Source organism: Heptranchias perlo, chromosome 5, assembly GCF_035084215.1.
Source record: "Heptranchias perlo isolate sHepPer1 chromosome 5, sHepPer1.hap1, whole genome shotgun sequence".
Lineage (NCBI taxonomy): Eukaryota > Metazoa > Chordata > Chondrichthyes > Hexanchiformes > Hexanchidae > Heptranchias > Heptranchias perlo.
Window position 1 is genome coordinate 29,601,102 of NC_090329.1, and position 20,065 is coordinate 29,621,166.

Sequence of the window (20,065 nt, forward strand, 5' to 3'; positions counted from 1 at the left end):
TCCCTTTTGAAGGCCATGATTGAATCTGCTTCCACCACCCCCTCGGGCAGTGCATTCCAGATCCTAACCACTCGCTGTGTAAAAAAGTTTTTCCTCATATTACCTTTGGTTCTTTTGCCAATCACCTTAAATCTATATCCTCTGGTTCTTGACCTTGCTGCCAATGGGAACACTTTCTCTCTATCTACTCTGTCTAGACCCACATTAATAAATTTGCAGAATGGGCGTATAATTGGCACATTAATTTCAATATAGATAAGTGTGAGGTAATACATTTTGGAAGGAAGAATAAGGAGGCCACATACTCCTTAGAAAATAAGAGTCTAAATGGGATAGAGGAGCAGAGGGATCTGGGAGTACAGATACACAAATCACTAAAAGTAGCGATGCAGGTTAATAAGGCCATAAAAAACAAACAAAGCACTGGGGTTTGTTTCTGGAGAGACAGAATCGAAAAGCAAAAAAGTTATGTTAAACTTGTAGAGAACCTTGGTTAGACCACACTTGGAGTACTGTGAACAGTACTGGTTCTCGTCTCCATATTATGAAAAGGATATACAGGCACTGGAGAAGGTGCAAAAAGGATTCACTACGATGATACCAGAACTGAGAGGTTATACCTATCAGAAAGATTGAACAGGCTGGGGCTTTTTTCTCTAGTAAAGAGAAGACTGATGGAGGTCTTTAAAATTATGAAAGGGCTTGATAGGGAGACATAGAGAAGATGTTTCCACTTGCGGGGGATTCCAAAACTAGGGGCCATAAATATAACATAGTTACTAATAAATCCAATAGGGAATTCAGGAGAAACCTCTTTGCCCAGAGAGTGGTTAGAATGTGGAACTAACTACCCTAGTATAGATGCATTTAAGGGGAAGCTAGAGGAAAAAGGAATAGAAGGATATGCTGATAGGGTTAGATGAAGTAGGGAAAGAGGAGGCTCATGTGGAGCATAAATACCAGCATGGACCTATTGGGCCGAATGGCCTGATTCTGTGCTGTAAATTCTATGTAATTCTAAGTAACTAGAGGTGAGGTACTTTGCCAGAGGGAAAGCAGACAATCAGGCACAGTTGGTTTGGTGAGGGTGGGGCGGGCATGTTTGGGAGGGTTACAACACAATCAGGACCTTGTCTGATTGTGATTTTTTTTCCCCCCGTCTCTTATTTTCTTGTTTTTCTCTAGTGATCTTCTCCCACCTTTGTCCTTAACCTCCCAGATCCAGCTCTACGATCAATAAACTGTAGTTAGCTTTCTAACAGAAATATTTACAGGTTGCTGGATCTATTGTGACTACACCGCTTCAAAGCTGCTGCAGTACAATTTAACTGAGATGTTAAGAATGACAGAACAGTCACTAAAATTGCTACAAATATTTTATTTTGCTTCACCTGAATTGCATTATACATTCAATCCAATTTTACACTTTATACAATATACACAAGAACATAAGAAATAGGAGCAGGAGTAGGCCATACGACCCCTCGAACCTGCTCCACCATTCAATAAGATCGTGGCTGATCTTTGGCCTCAACTCCACTTTCCCACCCGATCCCCATATCCCTTGATTCCCCTTGAGTCCAAAAATCTATCTATCTCATTCAAGACTGAGATAGATAGATTTTTGGACTCAAGGGGAATCAAGTCTTGAATATACTCAATGGCTCAGCATCCACAGCCCTCTGGGGTAGAGAAATCCAAAGATTCACAACCCTCTGAGTGAAGAAATTCCTCTTCGTCTCCGTCTTAAATGGCTGGCCCCTTATACTGAGACTATGCCACCTAGTTCTAGATCTAGTTCCAAACCTTTTTGTGGTATATATCAATGATTTAGACTTAAATGTAGGTGGCATGATTAAGAAGTTTGCAGATGATACAAAAATTGGCCGTGTGATTGATAGTGAGGAAGAAAGCTCAGGAAAGCTGCAGGGAGATATCAATGGATTGGTCAGGTGGGCAGAAAAGTGGCAAATGGAATTCACTCCGGAGAAGTGTGAGGTAATGCATTTGGGGAGGACAAACAAGGCAAGGGAGCACACAATAGATGGTAGGATACTGAGAGGTGTAGAGGAACAGAGGGACCTTGGAGTGCATGTCCACTAATCCCTGAAGGTAGCAGGACAGGTAGATAAGGTGGTTAAGAAGGCATACGGGATACTTTCCTTTATTAGCCAAGGCATAGAATATAAGAGCAGGGAGGTTATGCTGGAACTGTATAAAACACTGGTTCGGCCACAGCTTGAGTACTGCGTACAGTTCTGGTCACCACATTACAGGAAAGATGTGATTGCACTAGGGAGGGTACAGAGGAGATTTACGAGGGATGTTGCCGGGTCTGGAGAATTTTAGCTATGAGGAAAGCTTGGATAGGCTGGGATTGTTTTCTTTGGAACAGAGGAGGCTGAGGGGAGATTTAATTGAGGTGTATAAGATTATGAGGGGCCCAGATAGAGTGGATAGGAAGGACCTATTTCCCTTAGAGAGGTCAATAACCAGGGGGCATAGATTTAAAGTAATTGGTAGAAGAATTAGAAGGGAGTTGAGGAGAATTTTTTTTTCACCAGAGGGTGGTAGGGGTCTGGAACTCACTGCCTGAAAGGGTGGTAGAGGCAGAAACCCTCATCACATTTTAAAAAGTACTTGGTCTGTAGCCTTGTAGGTTACAGCACTTCAAGTGCATATCCAAGAGCTGGAAAGTGGGATTTGGCTGGATAGCTCTTTTTTGGCTGGCACAGACATGATGGGCCGAATGGCCTCCTTCTGTGCTGTAAATTTATATGATTCTATGAATCTTTTTTTAAAAATTGTTAAGATGCAAGGTGATTTAAGACAAATTTGCCGGACTAGTTCAGTAACCATTCATTTCAAACCTCATTAAAATTATGGCTAAGAATGTGCTACAAGGGGGTTAAATTCAGTAACCCTCGAATCGGGGTGCAGGGGGTCACGGTGTGTGATTAACCCGTATCCGGTCGTTCTGATGCAGGCAGCACTTGAGATTTGCGCTGCCTGTTATTTATCTGATTCTGGCGAGCAGCCGGCCCTGGCTGTGCTGTTGAATGTCTTCTCACCAGCAGGGGGGCCCCAATATCGCATGAGTGGCTTGCACCTCTTAAAGGCAGCCTGCACCTCTTATTTGCAAAATATAAGATGTGGATCCGCATGGAGTCTGAACGGAGATCAGACATCGCTCACGTAAAACACAGATGCAGGTCCTGTCCTTATGTTCACAAACTGTTGGGTTATGTTAAAACATTGAATAAAGGTTGCGCACTACTAAATCCTACATCCTCCAATCTGCCGATCTGAATTTGTACCAGGCCTGTGAGAAAGCGTGCACTAAGGTACTCTGATGATGCACTAGAGGCCTTGGTGCAAGAGGTGGACAGAAGGAGGGACATCCTATATCCGCAGGGGGGCAAGAGACCCTCCAGACATATGCTGAAGAAGCAGTAGGGGATGAAGTCAATGCCAGGCGCATAGCGCCATGAACATGGATGCAGTGCAGGAAGAAGTTCAGTGCCTTGACACGAGTGGTCAAGGTGAGTGAGGTCAACTGTCAAGTGGCATCTCCTACCAACTGCACCACGCACTATACCCCCATCACCCACATACCAACAAACTCTTCCAATCAGTACTCAACTCTTCCAATCAGATGTTTCCTCCCACCTTTACATATTACCACTGTTGCAAGCCGCACAACCACAACTCACAGGTCACACACACTGGCAGCTATTCAACCATGACAGGCACATTACCCAAACATCTTGCAGGACACTCACCGACACACATCCCGCTTTCTTTCAGGAGAAGATGGCGCATAACAGGAGGCAGCAAGTGGCAGTGGCATTTAGCCCCTCGAGCCTGTTCTGCCATTCAACTAGATCATGGTTGATCTGTCGTCTAACTCCATATACCCGGCCTTAGCCCCATATGTATCAATGTCTTTGGTTAACAAAAATCTTAATCTCAGATTTAGAATTCACAATTGATCTAGCATCAACTGCTGTTTGCAGAAGAGCGTTCCAAACTTCTCCCACCCTTTGCGTGTTGAAGCATTTTCTAACTTCACTCCTGCAAGTCCTGGCTCTAATTTTTAGGGTATGTCCCCTGGTCCTAGTGTTCAAGTATAGGAGACCTCCAAAAACAGGTACAAATGCATCAGCAGCCAGAAGCAATAATCCAGCAACTAACCTGTAAATCCTGCATGGTCCCTTTAAATCAAGCTGGTGAGGGGTCCTCCAAGCCTGTTCGTGCGTTGTTGTATCTGTCCCTTTAAATCAGCGTTCTACACTGATCTAAGGCATATTCTCCTTACTTTACATGTGCCGGTGTTCGTTATCTGCGCGTACGCAAACGCCTTTACCAAGATGGCGTCCGCGCCCACCAAGTGTGTAGAAGCGTGTGTGCGCGTTCTGGACGCCATTTTGAGACCTTAGGAGGCCTAAAAGGAGTGTGCTATGCAGCTGAACTTATGGCCCGAAAAGTTCAGATAGTGTCACAAGTGCCAAGGTTGAAGCTGGAGTGATTTACATAGTAATCCAACACAGAGGAGTGGGAGATGGTTTTGAAGCAACATTTATTTTTGTTTAATATTCTACAGTACACAATAAAAAAGTTTCCTGTTTATCTTTTTTAGGTCTGTTCTGCTGGAATTTTACCTGAGTTTGCATGTCCTGGTATCTGTTATGGCTGCTGAGATTTATTTGTGTGGCTGTGTTGTGACAGAAAGGCAGGGTTCTTGTCAGTGTTGTGTTCAAGTATTGAGACGGGGTTTTTAATCAAAGATAATATACTTTTTTATAATTGCCCTGCATGTAAATATGTGAATTAACATTTAATGCTAAATGTTTTCGTATTTTACATGAGTGGAAAAAGCAATAGAATTCAGTTATGTACTGTCCTTTCTTACACCAATACCACTGTATTTTACATACACATTTGGCTTAGGATAAGGTTCTCGGGTTATAAGGCTGCTAGGCATTCTTATTAATTTAATGCTACATTTTAGCCTGTCTTTTGTGGCATTTTACATATCTTGCTGCACAGCAAGAAAAATGATAGGCTCGTATTGAGGATTGTGTTGTGAACATGGAGTTTTTAATCATAGAATCATAATAGCACAGAAGGAGGCCGTTCGGCCCATCGAGTCTGTGCCGGCTCTTTGCAAGAGCAATCCAGTTAGTCCCATTCCTCCGCTCTTTCCCCATAGCCCTGCAGATTTTTTCCCTTCAAGTATTTGTCCAATCCTTTTTGAAAGCCATGATTCAATCTGCCTCCACCACCCTTTCAGGCAGCGCATTCCAGATCATAACCACTCACTGCGTAAAAAAGTTTTTCCTCATGTTGCTTTTGGTTCTTTTGCCAATCACTGTAAATCTGTATCCTCTGATTCTCGACCCTTCCGCCAATGGGAACAGTTTCTCATTATTTACTTGATCTAAACCCTTCATGGTTTTGAACACCTCTATCAAATCTCCTCTCAACCTTCTCTGCTCTAAGGAGAACAACCCCAGCTCCTCCAGTCTATCCATGTAACTGAAGTCCCTCATCTCTGGAACCATTCTAGTAAATCTTTTCTGCATCCTCTTTAAGGCCTTCACATCCTTCCTAAAGTGCGGTGCCCAGAATTGGACACAATACTCCAGCTGTGGCCAAACCAGTGTTTTATAAAGGTTCAACATAACTTCCTTGCTTTTGTACTCTATGCCTCCATTTATAAAGCCCAGGATCATGTATGCCTTTTTAACCACTTTCTCAACCTGTCCTGCCACCTTCAAAGATTTGCGCACATATACCCCCAGGTCTCTCTGTTCCTGCACCCCCTTTAGAATTGTACCATTTAGTTTATATTGCCTCTCCTCGTTCTTCCTGCCAAAATGTATTACTTCGCATTTCTCTGTGTTAAATTTCATCCGCCATGTGTCCACCCATTCCACCAGCCTGTCCATATCCTCTTGAAGTCTATGACTGTCCTCCTCACTGTTAACTACACTTCCAAATTTTGTGTCATCTGCAAATTTTGAAATTGTGCCCTGTACACCCAAGTCCAAGTCATTAATATATATCAAAAAAAGCAGTAGTCCCAGTACCGACCCTTGGGGAACACCACTGTATACTTGCCTCCAGTCCGAAAAACAACTGTTCACCACTACACGCTGTTTCCTGTCACTTAGCCAATTTCCTATCTATGCTGCCACCGCCACTTTTATTCCATGGGCTTCAATTTTGCTGACAAGCCTATTATGCAGCACTTTATCAAATGCCTTGTGAACGTCCATATACACCAAATCCACCGCATTGCCCTCATCGACCCTCTCTGTTACCTCATCAAAAAACTCAATCTAGTTAGTTAATAACGATTTGCCTTTAACAAATCCTGCTGGCTTTCCCTAATCAATCCACACTTGTCCAAGTGACTGCTAATTCTGTCCTGGATTATTGTTTCTAAAAGTTTCCCCACCACCGAGGCCTGTTATCGCTGGGTTTATCCTTACACCCTTTTTTGAATAAGGGTGTAACATTTACATTCTCCAGTCCTCTGGCGTCACCCCCTTATCTAAGGAGGATTGGAAGATTATGGCAGCACCTCTGCATTTTCCAGCCTTTCTACCTGTTGGACAATGCTTTCATTTTAAAAAATCTATGCTGTGGATATAGGTGATGCTGGTAAGGCTGTGTTTATTGCCCATCATCAGTTGCCCTGAGAAGGTAGTGATGGTTGATCTTCCAAACTGAGTTACTTGCTAGGCCACTTCAGAGGGTATTAAGAGTCAACCATGTAGTGTGGGAATGGAGACACTTATAGCCCAGACAAGGTAGGATGGCAGGTTCTCTTCCCTGAAGGACGTTAATGAACAGTTTGGTATTTACAATAGACCAGCATCTTTCATGGTGCTAGCCCACAAATAATCAGATTTACTGAATTTAATTTCATAATTTGTCACAGTAGCTTTTGAACTCATGACTTCTGGGTTGCTAGTTCAGTACCATAACCAAAATGCAAGCTCCATTAATTCTCCCAATTCTTACACTGATGTCTGATCAGATTTTTCTCTTTCTCTCTGTGGAAGAGGCACAGCATTTAAACACCTGGTTTTCTGAATGGGAAATAATAACGACCTCCTGATGTGACAAATCCTTGTCATTTCCAAGTTTTTCCTTGGTCCCAGTTCCTTTTATAGCAATGTATAGTCAGCTCTCCAATATGCTAGTCTCTGCTATTTGTCCATTTATCTCTTTTTCCTGATTAGTAGATTGTGCTGATGGAGACAGTGGGGTAGATCTTGACTCTGTGCGATAGTGTAAAATGGGTGATAGCGAGTTGGCAGCCTGTTTTACATCTCTCCCGACTGACTTCAATGGAAATAAAAATCAGGAGAGATGTAAAACAGGCTGCTGACTCGTTATCACTCGTTTTACACTATCGCATAGAGTCAAGATCTAACCCAGTGCATCAAATTAGTGTTTTAGAAGATTTTTAAATTACTGATTTTTGTCAGAGAACTAAAGAATCAATATCTGCGTCCCCTCCCCTCCCCCCCGACCTTCCTCTTCCTCTTTTATTTTCCTTTTTTTTCTGACTTGTGCTAGAGTCTCGCTCCCTGGACACCAGCCGTCCTGCAATAACTTGCCCAAGTGGCCTTCCTTAAGTTTGAATCTTGACAGGCTATTCAACCGTGAGGCATATTAGTCAAAGTCCAACTCCATCCACACCTCAAACATCCATGCACATGCGCATTCTAGCAGGGTTCACTGGACAGCGTTGAGGAGCAGGAACTCTGGAACATTTTTTTTCCTCCTGCCTAACCCACGTGTACTGAGATCGATTGCAACTCCTCCACTGTTGCTCTCTCTGAGCTCAGCGCAGAGCAGGAGTCAAAAAATCAGACCATTCTGATCTGTATGACTGTTCCACACTAGACAATGTGCCTATCAACGGAGCCATCAAGGGAATCCACAAATATTCCTGTCATTACACATTGTGCATACTAATTATTGCTACATTAATAAACTCTTCCCTTGATTTAGGTTCAAGGAGCAAGTCTAAAAGGTTGGAAAGAAGTAACCTCACTTTTCAATAAAGATGATGAGCACAAATTGCTGACTGACAGTGAACCTAAATGGTGAGTAGCTTCACTATTTCACACGGGGGCAGAACCTGTGCTGGAAGTTATTAAGATCCTCTGGTAACTATGTTAATTAACTCTTCGAACTAAATTATTTACTGATTTTTTTTTAAAACAACAAATCCGAGAAAATGGATGCAATAAAGGAGTGACAGAGCTGTGGTATCAATGGAGAGAAACAAAGGTACTGAAACAGGCTGTAAAGGATTGGAGATGACAGAAGAATTGAGAAAAGCAATGAAGGGTTGGAGCTGGAGCTGGGAGCACAGTGATTGTATCTGCAAGTAGGAGAGTTCTTTTGTTTTTTACTTCACAGTGCTGCAAGTACTTCCTGTGTTTAAATTGAGAGATGTAACTTCCCAGCACTGGTAAAGATGTTTACTGTTTGTTAGTTGTTGTTTTTAGCTAAATCCCAGAAGGTACAAAAAGCTATCAGTCAGCATCTGTAACTGAAACTTTACAACTTGGGATGTGGGGAGATCGAACAGGAAAGTCAGCAGCAATAAATCTTTGAGCCACAGAACAATGTTGCACTGCCTGTGTAGATCCAAAGCATACTTACCCTCAGCATTGAAGCTATCGCTGACAACTGCAACCACACTGAACCTCCCCAGATGTGAAAATGCTGCATACAAATAACTCCCAACTATACTTATCTCTCCTAGCCTCCAAACTGCTGCTCACAGATAACACCAACCACACTGAACCCCACCTAGACCTCAAACGTACTGCCTGTAGATAACACTAATCACATTGATTTCCCTCGCCTCACCCTGAAACTTACTGATAATAAATAACACCAACCACACTGAACTCTATCTTGGCTTCAGACCTACTGACAATAGATATTAAATACTCAGAACTCCCATCCCCCCTCAAACCTATTGGTAATTGATGACATTCATCACACTGACCTTTCCCTCCAATCTAATGACAGTAAATAATAATTATGCTGAACCTTCAACCTAATAGCAATACATAATATGTTTCGCCCTGAATCCCACAGTCTCAAATCTGATGACGATGGATAAAGCAAAGCACACCTACACACTCCTCATCCCGAAACCTATTGCTAACAACAAATTTCAATCACTGTGAATCTGCTCCCACTCAACCTTATAATTGCTAATAAATAGGTCCAACCATGCTGAAGCCCCAAACTTTGAACCTGCTGTTTCATGCCCTATTCTTAATATGTAAGCCTAGACAGTGAATGCCATGGCCATTTAAAAACTCTGTACAGCTCTCAATGACTGAAATAGATTGTAGCTACTACAGTAACCCAGAATTTTGCTATTTGCAACTTTCATTTGTGGTTGGATACACCTTTAACAAACTGATTAATTGGAAGTGCTTGAAGTGCTACCAATTCCTTGTTATCGATATCATGGTGTAAGTATCATATTAGAAAACTATCTGAAAATTATTTAGATATCAAAATGTAGTTAGTCCCATAAGTGTCTCTAGAATGTAGATGTGGAGATTCTTCAGCCCAAGGTGCTGATCATAATTCTTTTCCTCCATTTGTACCACAAATGTAAACGTAATCTTATGAATTTTACACCTTAGTGAAAATTTCCTGTCCCTCTTGACAATACCAAAATTATTAGACCTAAAATGGTAATGTTCTTCTACTTCAATAGGAGGAGCCTTCAGTCATCAATTAACAAGGCTAAAGTAAGCAACCAATCCATCAATTTTTTCTTACCAAGTTGTTCACAGCCTCAATAAAACATCGGAGTCCAGAAATTCTGGTGGTGGGGCAGAATTCCACCATCTTGCCGCCCATCTGGTCTCACCATGACGTCGTCCCAAATCCTGGGAATAGAATCATTTTCAATATCAGGATTTTGGAGTGATTCCTTGCTGCTTAGTCAGGACAAAGATGCAATTAGATGCAGTCTGTTCATGTGATGCTCCCCCATTGCTAGGCTTCATATTCAAACAGCAATCGATCTCTATTGGATCCATTTGAATTTGAACACAGCATTGTCAGAACCGTTGCAACAGCCACAATTTGCAATAAATGAAAATACAATGAGGCTCATATAGACACCAGGATTGTTATTGAACACCATAGGCATCTCAAGCAACACTTCACATACTGGACAGATCAAGAGGCATCTCGTAATACAGATCAGTCAGGGTCTCCCAAGATTATAATAGTCTGCTGCATGATCCCATCCAGAAAGGCCAAACAGTGAAATAAATGGAAGCAGAGAAGGCACCACCAGCTGTTGAGGACAAAGCAAGACTGATGATTAGTGAGAAGATATTCCTGTGGAAATACTTTGCTGGCAGTAAGAGTAATACAGCAGGCGCTCATGGCGAAGTACCACCCATCCAATGCATTAACTGTCCTCGTTACATGTGCCCAATGCAGTGGCCCAATACATCTTCAACAGTGGCCTCTGCACTAACTCAGCTGCCATGATCTGCTGATATCTTATTCCTTATTGCCAGAAGAAAACTGTCTGAATGCAGCTTAACTAAAGTGTGACCAAATTTAATTTCCTAAAACTGATTATTGTATGTTGCTAGTGTTTGTTTCCCCCAGTGCTTGCTCTTGGTGACGGTGTTTTATATGTTCTGCATCTTAATCTTGTACTCCTCCTAGATACTTCCCTAGTGACAAGAACAAGTAAGGTGGCTGACTGCTGGGTGTCGGAGGGAGCCTTGCTTTTTGGAATTGAGGTGGTCTTGTGTCTCCTTGTGCTGAGTGATCAGATGGCCATGCAACTGGTGCGGCCATGTCTTTTGCTGCAGTGGCTGGCTGCTACTGCTGCCGACTTTCTGGCACATCTTTTGTCTTCTGAGTGAATGGGCAGGATGTGTGCTGAGAAACAGTAGTCTCATCAGTGCCTCTTCCAGCCATGCCCTTCTGTAGATACTCGCTCAACATGTCCACTGATCTGTGTGGGAACTGACATGTTTAGGTGGCTATGAGGGCAGTAGAGTCCTACATAATGGTATCGGTATCTGATCCCCCAGCATATTGAAGCTGGACAAGGAAGCCTATTGTAGAATGGAACCCAAAAGAAAGAAAGAACTTGCATTTATTTAGAACCTTTCACAACCTCAAGACATCCCAAAGCACTTTACAGCCAATGAAGTACTTTTGAAGTGTAATCACTTGTAATGTAGGGAAATGTGGCAGCTACTTTGCGCACAGCAAGGTCCCACAAACAGCATTGAGATGCACGACCAGATAATCTGTTTTAATGCCGGGCATCCGAAAGCCGTTACAATCTTAATGTTAACAAAGAGCTAATGAGACACACTGTTCAAATTAAAAAGATTAAATGTGAAGTTTTTAAAATTTTGCAGTGGTAATTTTAACCTAACTCACCGGACGGGAAATCCATGAGATCAGGTGGAATGCCAGTTTCATTGGAGAGTAAAATCGGGCAGGGTGTAAAACCAGTGTTGCACCTGATCCATTTAGTTTCCTGACGGGCGGGTGATGTTAAAATTGCCCTCGCGAGTCTCTGCTCCTGGTGAGGAGTGTTGGACATAGAGCTCATTGTGCCTGATGCACAATAGTTTCCTAGCCATTGATTTTTTTTTGGGGGGTGGGGGGCGCGCTGTATTGCAGCCAGTGCAAAACTGAAGTGTTGTGAGGCTACCTCCACAAAATGATCTCTTACTGCTAAATTTCACTCTGGTGACCTGTTGTCTCCAAGTACACAACACAATTTGCATCGGTGCAAAGTCTAAACTACTTCAGTTGATGCAGAATGTGTAATATAACTGGTCTATAAATGTCATGTTCACTGACTGGAAGTGTCATTAACATGAAAGGGATAAAATGCTTTACAAAGATGGTTTGTCCCGAATGAGATCACATGATGGGTTAGCAGCAGGCCATCATATTTATTGATCTTCTGGTTAGAAATTTCCTTTTCTGCTTTAATTATGATCAATGCGGCAGTAACTTCTGGAAACAATTCTGACTCCACACAATGCTTAAAGACTGACCGGCTGTTTCATATTGATTGCCAATGCTCAAACCTTGTAGATATACCTCCGGAGCTACCCTGGAAAAGGTTGGCTATCAAGCCTGACATCCTGCAACCTTATGATTTATGAAATCACAAAAGCAATAAATCAAAATGCTGTTTTTATTGTTAAAAGTGCTGCAGAACCTTAGTTTTAGATGAGGAACTCGGGTTGAATGGTGATGAGTGGAAAACCCTTGAGTAATTGTTATGTAAGAATATAATTATTGTTAGGTAAAATGAAATGTTCTTTAAAATAGGCTGATGGTAATTTCTCCATGTGTCATTAGACATGTAGTTATATAGTCACTTTTGCATTGATGTAAAGTGGCCTTGGATGTGCATAAACTTGAAAGTGACAAAATAATTTGGGAGCCCAGTGCTGGTTGATTGCTGAGCTCAGTAAATCCAAGCAATGTTAGACCCTGTCAGGCAGTCATCTCACACCAGCAGCAGCTTAACTTTAGCCTAGTGAAAGACCACATCTTAAAAGGACTCATGTTGAGAGCTTTTAAAACTTTTTTTGGAACCCTTTCAATGTTCTAAGGGAAGAGAAGCCCGTTTTCTCCTAACATTGAAAATTAGTTGCCTGGGGCCAGAGCTCTTTAAATGTGTCGAGGCACTTGTGCAGAACTCTTGTGACTAAAGGCACTGTCAACATCTGTAGCTGCAGTATAACTGCAGCCTAGGTTCTATTTCACTCCTAAAACTCTTGTTAAGGTCCTTCCAATTATCTATATGATACACTTTTTAGGTAGAGACATTCCTGTTCAAACAAATGTTAGGAATAATGTTAAAGCAACAACCTATGAACATGGAGTATTTAACTCCTGTGCTAGTATAGTGGGTATTTCTGTCAAGAAGCTACTTGAGTTTCTGTTCTGTACACGTATAGAGAGTGCAAGTAATCTTCCCTGACCCAATTTCGCCCATAGAAAAGATACAGCACAGAAAGGGGCCATTTGGCCCATCGAGTCCGTGCCGGCTCGAAGAACAACCAGGTGCCCATTCTAATCCCACCTTCCAGCACCCGGTCCATAGCCCTGCAGCTTACAGCACTTTAGGTGCAGGTCGAGGTACTTTTTAAAAGAGTTGAGGGTCCCTGCCTCTACCACCAATTTGGGCAGTGAATTCCATACACCCACCACCCTCTGGGTAGAAAAGTTTTTCCTCATGTCCCCTCTAATCCTTCTGCCACTCAGCTTAAATCTATGTCCTCTAGTTCTTGAACTCTCGGCTAGGGGAAACAGGTACTTCCTGTCTACTCTATCTGGGCCCCTCATAATTTTGTACACCTCAATCAAGTCACCCCTCAGCCTCTTCTGCTCCAAGGAAAACAACCCCAGCCTATCCAATCTCTCCTCGTAGCTGCAATTTTCAAGCCCTGGCAACATTCTTGTAAATCTTCTCTGCACTCTCTCCAGAGCAATTACGCCCTTCCTGTAATGTGGTGACCAGAACTGCGCACAATACTCCAGCTGTGGCCTTACCAGCATTTTATACAGTTCCATCATTACATCCCTGCTTTTGTATTCTATACCTCTGCTAATAACGGAGAGCATTCCGTATGCCTTCTTCACAACCTTATCTACCTGTACTGCCACCTTCAGGGACCTGTGTACATGCACTCCAAGGTCTCTCACTTCCTCTACCCCTCTCAATATATTCCCGTTTACTGCGTATTCCCTTTTACTGTTTTATTCTTTTACTGTTTTTCCTTTTACTGCCCCTGGAATAGAGTTCCTTCTAGTTTTCTACTGAAAGTGTAACAGGATAACGATCTGCCCTTTATGTTGCATTGAACTTGGTGTTGTCACCAACATCATTCCTGACAATGGCAGCAGCGTGTAAGGTAAATAAAAAGACCCATTTCAAGTAGCGATTTTGCCCTGCGACCCTAAAGGCAGCAGAGTCAGAGCAGCAACGGAAACGGGGTGCCTTCTGCCATTTTTACTGTTGTGGATGGGTGAGTGGTTCAGACCAATCGCTCAAAACCTGCAGTGTGCGTTCATGATCTTCACTGGCAAAGGAGTGCATTTAAACGGGCAGCTCTGTATTGATTTTAAAGTCTGTAGCTCTACTGGGATCAAAACAGCTTAGGCCGCTGATGGGATCATTGGAGGTGAGGGCATATTTTACTTTAACATTCCCCTCTGTAGCTGGGCTTCCCCTGGTTGGTGTAGGTGGGGGAAGAGATTTTGGTGGCCCCCCCCCCAGATCTGTGGCAGGTCCGGAGGCTGGAGTTGTGGACCACTGCGATTGGGAATTATAGGTGAGCAGATCAGCTGTTCTAATGCCAGTTGATTTTTGCCAGCAGAACCAACGGAGGTTAGTGCTGTTGGAGAGGACTCAGGCAGGCGGATGGGAAGAGGCACAGCATTTAAACACTAAAGCAGTAATCAATTAGCAGTGCAATTTGGGGACTCTTGATTAACGACCAGTTTTCTTCATCCACTAAAGGTGTGGGGTGTCACCTCCATTATGGTGGATAATTGAAGTTTCATTGTATTTGTGCTTTCAGCGGTAAGACATTGAATCTGGATTTATTTCAAATTAATCAAATGAGCCCTTCCCCCTGGGGATCTGGTAAATCCAGAAATATTGATTTTTCTTGATCTTGGAGCTGTAATAATCTCTTGAGCCTTTCTCTCTTGCTGGTTGAATTTTCTCTTTTTGCGTATGAAGCAGATGGAGTATGTGTGCATGCAGGGCTTTGTTCTCTTGTCTTCTGCCTCAAGGCTTGATGAGAGGCCTGATCAGAATTTTCTGCAAGAGTAGTAATAGAAGACTGGGTAGAAATTTTTAGAAGCATTTGTTTATTAGTGTGAGTGCCGTCCTACAGCCCTGTCCATTGGAAGTTGTTTCTTGTATGTATAGCTTTTTAGATGCTTATGCCTTAATCTACCATCTGCTCAGTTTTCCTTTTAATTCCTACTTTGTGCTGGATCAGTCATTGTCTGTCTGACATAGGTTGTGCAATTTCCCTATTACCCCTGTTAACAAAGGCCACATAGAGCTTTTAGCATCAAACTTCTGCATCATCAACTGTTGGCTTATTATATTTGTATTCCAGTTTTTACTGGAAATATATCAAAACAATTATACACGTGTTAAAAAAGCTCCCAATATTATGTCAACATTCAGTTTTCATTGTGCTGTACAGAAGCCAATTCTTGACATTTCTTGCAGTAATCACTACTAAGTATGGGTTAGTTGGACTCTGGTTGGCAATAATGACAATGCTGATGAGGAGAGAGTCACCTTGAACAGTGCTTTTCATTCTTTGAGTCTACTTTGATATAATGCTCTCTCTATCTGATAAAGATTGCTAGTTAATTAGCTGTTGCTGAAGTCACTTGCTTCTTAAACTACGTGGGATCATAAAAAGGAGCTTTTCGACAGCCCACCCAAAATCCCGACTGTCCAGTTCAAAACTAGACAGGTAGCAACCCTGGCACAATTTCTGTCACAGCACTTGGTAGAAAGACAGCCTCAGTAATACAAATGTACCAATAGGAGGTTTAGGTTCCTTTTAAATACTCCCATTGTAGTGTGTGCATTTGTTTGTTTATTTCCAATTGGTTCCCTCCTCTTTTGAAGGTGCTGGATTATGCTGGGTCCAGTTTTGTGTGCTCCAGCCTCCCTCTGGTACCTCACTCAAGTGGCCATCCTTCACCAGCGACTTTATACGATGATTATTGGAAAACTAATGGACCGTTGAAGTCAGCCTGCCCTTATCCAAAGTTCACACATGCAGACTTTCTAGCAGTTACTGGTTAGGCTTTTGGAGCAAGAACCTCGAGTGATTTCCTTCTACGCCCCATCTTAGTCCAGGGACGCTGAGGTAAATTTTTGTACCACTGTTGCCATATGACTGAGCACACACCAGGGATTGTACCTGTACCTTCCTGGCTGGTATTGATGATGATGCATTTGGTTACCTGTCAGAAGAATCTTCCTTTTAATTTGTACTAACTTCAGAGTGACCCATCCAGCCACACTGTTTTGAATTATGTAACAATCAATACACTACACATACTGGCAGTGTTAGTTAGTTTGGAGGGGATCTTTTTCTTTATTGTGCTCACTCAGCTTATTGTAATTGGCTTAGTAAAACTCTGAATGTAATGTGTACTATTGTCCTGTTGATGGTATGCTTGCCTCGTGATAGTGCACATTGAGTTTTATAATGTTCTGGTTTGCCACAGTTAAAACACATAGCTTGACAGGTCATTCTAGTGTTTGCCATATCTGTTCAACCAGCTTGTTTCAGATTTAGTTTAACAATCAGTCCTGTTCAGTTACTTCTATAATTTACAACACATAAAATGTGATAATGGACAAAGTGATGCCTGAAACTGAACCATTTTTATCTCTATTTCGTATCAATAATTGTTATTCTTGTCTCTAGTAATCAATTCTTTCAAAGAATTGGGATGCAGCATCAACAGATTGTCTTTTTATTTTTTTTTAGACTGTGCCATAAATTAGGTGTTCTTATACTGTTCCCTTTCTTACTGTTAATACTAACTTATAGTGTGCTATTAAAAAACTAATTGATCTAGCCAATGGTTCAGTAATCAGATATAACACATAGTGTGATAATGAGCCAAACAACCTGGGAGAATCCCAAATTCGATACCTGGATTGACTCGAGGTAGCTGGTTTCAGCCAGGGTCACAATAGGAGTGCTAGAAAACTGAATGGAGGAAAACCCCTCTAAGATTCCTGTTCCTGATTTCTATCCACAGACTCCTTATGGAAAGGGCTTAGGTGTAGATGGTGGAAGATGTTAAAGATACCAGGTGCCTAATCTTTAGGAGTGAGCATCAGCTGGCCACTGCCTTTAGAACTGTGCCCAAACATAGCTTAGTACATTCAGAAAGTGAGAAAGTTGAAGAGAAAACATGAAATTGCTTACTAAGTACACAGGGAAAATCTTCTACTTTCTCCAAGAGCGGAGGTATAAAGTAAGTGCTGGCAGTGCTGAATAATACAAATACGTAAAGGGCAAAAGAGTAACTAGGGAGAGAGTAGGGCCTCTTAAGGATCAACAAGGTCATCTATGTGCGGAACCACAAGAGATGGGTGAGATCCTAAATGAATATTTCACATCGGTATTTACGGTTGAGAAAGGCATGGATGTTGGGGAACTTGGGGAAATAAATAGTGATGTCTTGAGGAGTGTACATATTACAGAGAGGGAGGCGCTGGAAGTCTTAACGCGCATCAAGGTAGATAAATCTCCGGGACCTGATGAAATGTATCCCAGGACGTTATGGGAGGTTAGGGAGGAAATTGCGGGTCCCCTAGCAGAGATATTTGAATCATCGACAGCTACAGGTGAGGTGCTTGAAGGTTGGAGGGTAGCAAATGTTGTGCCTTTGTTTAAGAAGGGAGGCAGGGAAAAGCCTGGGAACTACAGACCGGTGAGCCTGACATCTGTAGTGGGTAAGTTGTTAGAGGGTATTCTGAGAGACAGGATCTACAGGCATTTGGAGAGGCAGGGGCTGATTAGGAACAGTCAGCATGGTTTTGTGAGAGGAAAATCATGTCTCACGAATTTGATTGAGTTTTTTGAAGGGGTAACCAAGAAGATAGATGAGGGCTGTGCAGTAGATGTGGTCTACATGGACTTCAGCAAAGCCTTTGACAAGGTACCGCATGGTAGGTTGTTACATAAGGTTAAATCTCACGGGATCCAAGGTGAGGTAGCCAATTGGATACAAAATTGGATTGACGACAGAAGACAGAGGGTGGTTGTAGAGGGTTGTTTTTCAAACTGGAGGCCTGTGACCAGCGGTGTGCCTCAGGGATTGGTGCTGGGTCCGCTGTTATTTGTTATTTATATTAATGATTTGGATGAGAATTTAGGAGGCGTGGTTAGTAAGTTTGCAGATGACACCAAGATTGGTGGCATTATAGACAGTGAAGAAGGTTATCTAGGATTGCAACGGGACATTGATAAATTGGGCCAGTGGGCCGATGAATGGCAGATGGAGTTTAATTTAGATAAATGTGAGGTGATGCATTTTGGTAGATCGAATCGGGCCGTTAAGTGCTATCAAATATTTATTCCCTATATGAGTGTGTTATGTGTGTTTGCTTGGTGTTGTTCATCACTGTGCTTCCCTTTTCTGACATAATTTGTGTTCTCTTAAACTAGCAATCCTTCTACACACTTCTCCAGTGGCTGAAGTAAATGAGGTGGCAGTATGCCATGTGTCAGTTATAGATTCTGGGATTACGGTCACTATCATATTTTGAGATTTCAGATCTTGCTGCCATAGAAAGACTTTGGTGTAAAATGCTACTATTCAGCTAAACGTAGCACTCAAAGGGTTAAAGTCACAGGACAGCAGGGCTGGCAGGTGTAGATTAGATTTTCAGATGAATGTCCGAAACCAGAGCACTAGAGACCATGAAAGATAGTTTGACATTCCAGTGATGGTTCACACTCATTGCTGCTGTGACTACTCTATTCATTTGAACTCAGCAGGGGTCATTGTGAAGTTAAGCTGGTGCATTCCACTCTGTGGGGCGGTTGACTAAAAGCTGACGCTGGAGTCTAGTTTTTGGTAACAATATGTGACCCAGGCAGTCAACCAATAAACAGATGTGAGAAGGATTGAATACAGGAGAGGACAGTTAGAAAATTAACTTCATGTCTAGCAAGATGGCCCACTGAAGTGAGGTAGCATGGCAAGTTTGTTATTTTTATATTATTCCACACAGACAAGTCATATAGGTGGAAATAAGTGAAACTGGTCATAATTGTCATTCTGTATGCTTGCCTTACTGTGAATTAAGTACAATTCATAACCAAGCCTCGCCTCACCTTGTGGTCCATCATCAGAGAGATGGACATGCAACAGAAATGAATATCCAGTCCAGATCCAGATTGTTACTTGTCAAGGTTATGTTATCATACAAGTAGATATTGGATGGTGTGAGTTAACTTCATAAAAGTAAAATGCTCAGGCTGCTTAAGGGGGAGAGTGATGCTACACATCCTAAAGAAGGTATCTACAGCAGACCTGAATTTATAACCATTGTCCTTAACCTCCTTGAGGTGGGTCTTCAGATAGCATCATCATAGAATGGTTACAGCACAGAAGAAGGCCATTCAGCCCATCGAGCTTGTGCCGGCTCTTTGTAAGAGCAATCCAGATGACCCAGCTAATGGCTTTGGCATAGCCACCGATGCAGGAGCTACCTGGCATGTATAGTCAGTGGAGGAGGATGGATATGGAGCTGTCCAGAAAACCAGCATCCTGATACATGCTAGCCGCAGTCATGATCCTGTTCCTGGGTCCTGGCTTTTGTAACCACTGATCCATACGATAGCAAATCTAATGGCAACATTATCTGTGAAGACTTTGGTCATGCTTTGTTTAATCTAATCTGTTCTATAGTAGAGCCAAAGGCTTCTGCCTGTGTGCTCCACTGCAGGTCTCCCAATTGTCTTATTCTGAAAACAGCTTTCTTTTGAAAGCAGACTCAGTGAGATATGCATACCGTTGCTTCTCGGCTGAGGTAGGAGGTAAACTGGCCTTTTCGAAAGCAGTTTACTGCTCCTCCTCTGTCTCCAGCACCACCTTTTCCGAGTGACTTGTATTTTGTGCCAGCTTGTGCCGGCACAAAATACAAAATATCATACAAAATATCATACAAAACAATCGCCAAACAGGAGGGTTCTCTCCCTGTCGGGGAACACTTCAGCAGTCATGGACATTCAGCCACCGACCTTCGGGTAAGCATACTCCAAGGCGGCCTTCGAGACACACGACAACGCAAAATCGTCGAGCAGAAATTGATAGCCAAGTTCCGCACCCATGAGGACGGCCTCAACCGGGATCTTGGGTTCATGTCACACTACACGTAACCCCACCAGCGAACAAATGTTATCTGTTTTTAATATAACGGGTCATTGACTGT

General features: G+C 42.5%; 1 protein-coding gene across 2 annotated transcripts in view; it reads left to right on the top strand.

The window, feature by feature from the left end:
- si:ch211-225h24.2 (uncharacterized protein LOC564539 homolog) overlaps positions 1–20,065 on the top strand; it is a 77,366-nt gene that overhangs the window by 34,892 nt on the left and 22,409 nt on the right. The window contains exon 3 of one of the 2 annotated variants that reach the window (XM_067984190.1): positions 8,032–8,126. The exons of the other annotated variant lie outside the window; for it this stretch is intronic. Coding sequence (XP_067840291.1) covers positions 8,032–8,126 — 95 coding nt within the window. The remainder of the gene's footprint in view (positions 1–8,031; positions 8,127–20,065) is intronic. 2 annotated transcript variants of the gene reach the window in all.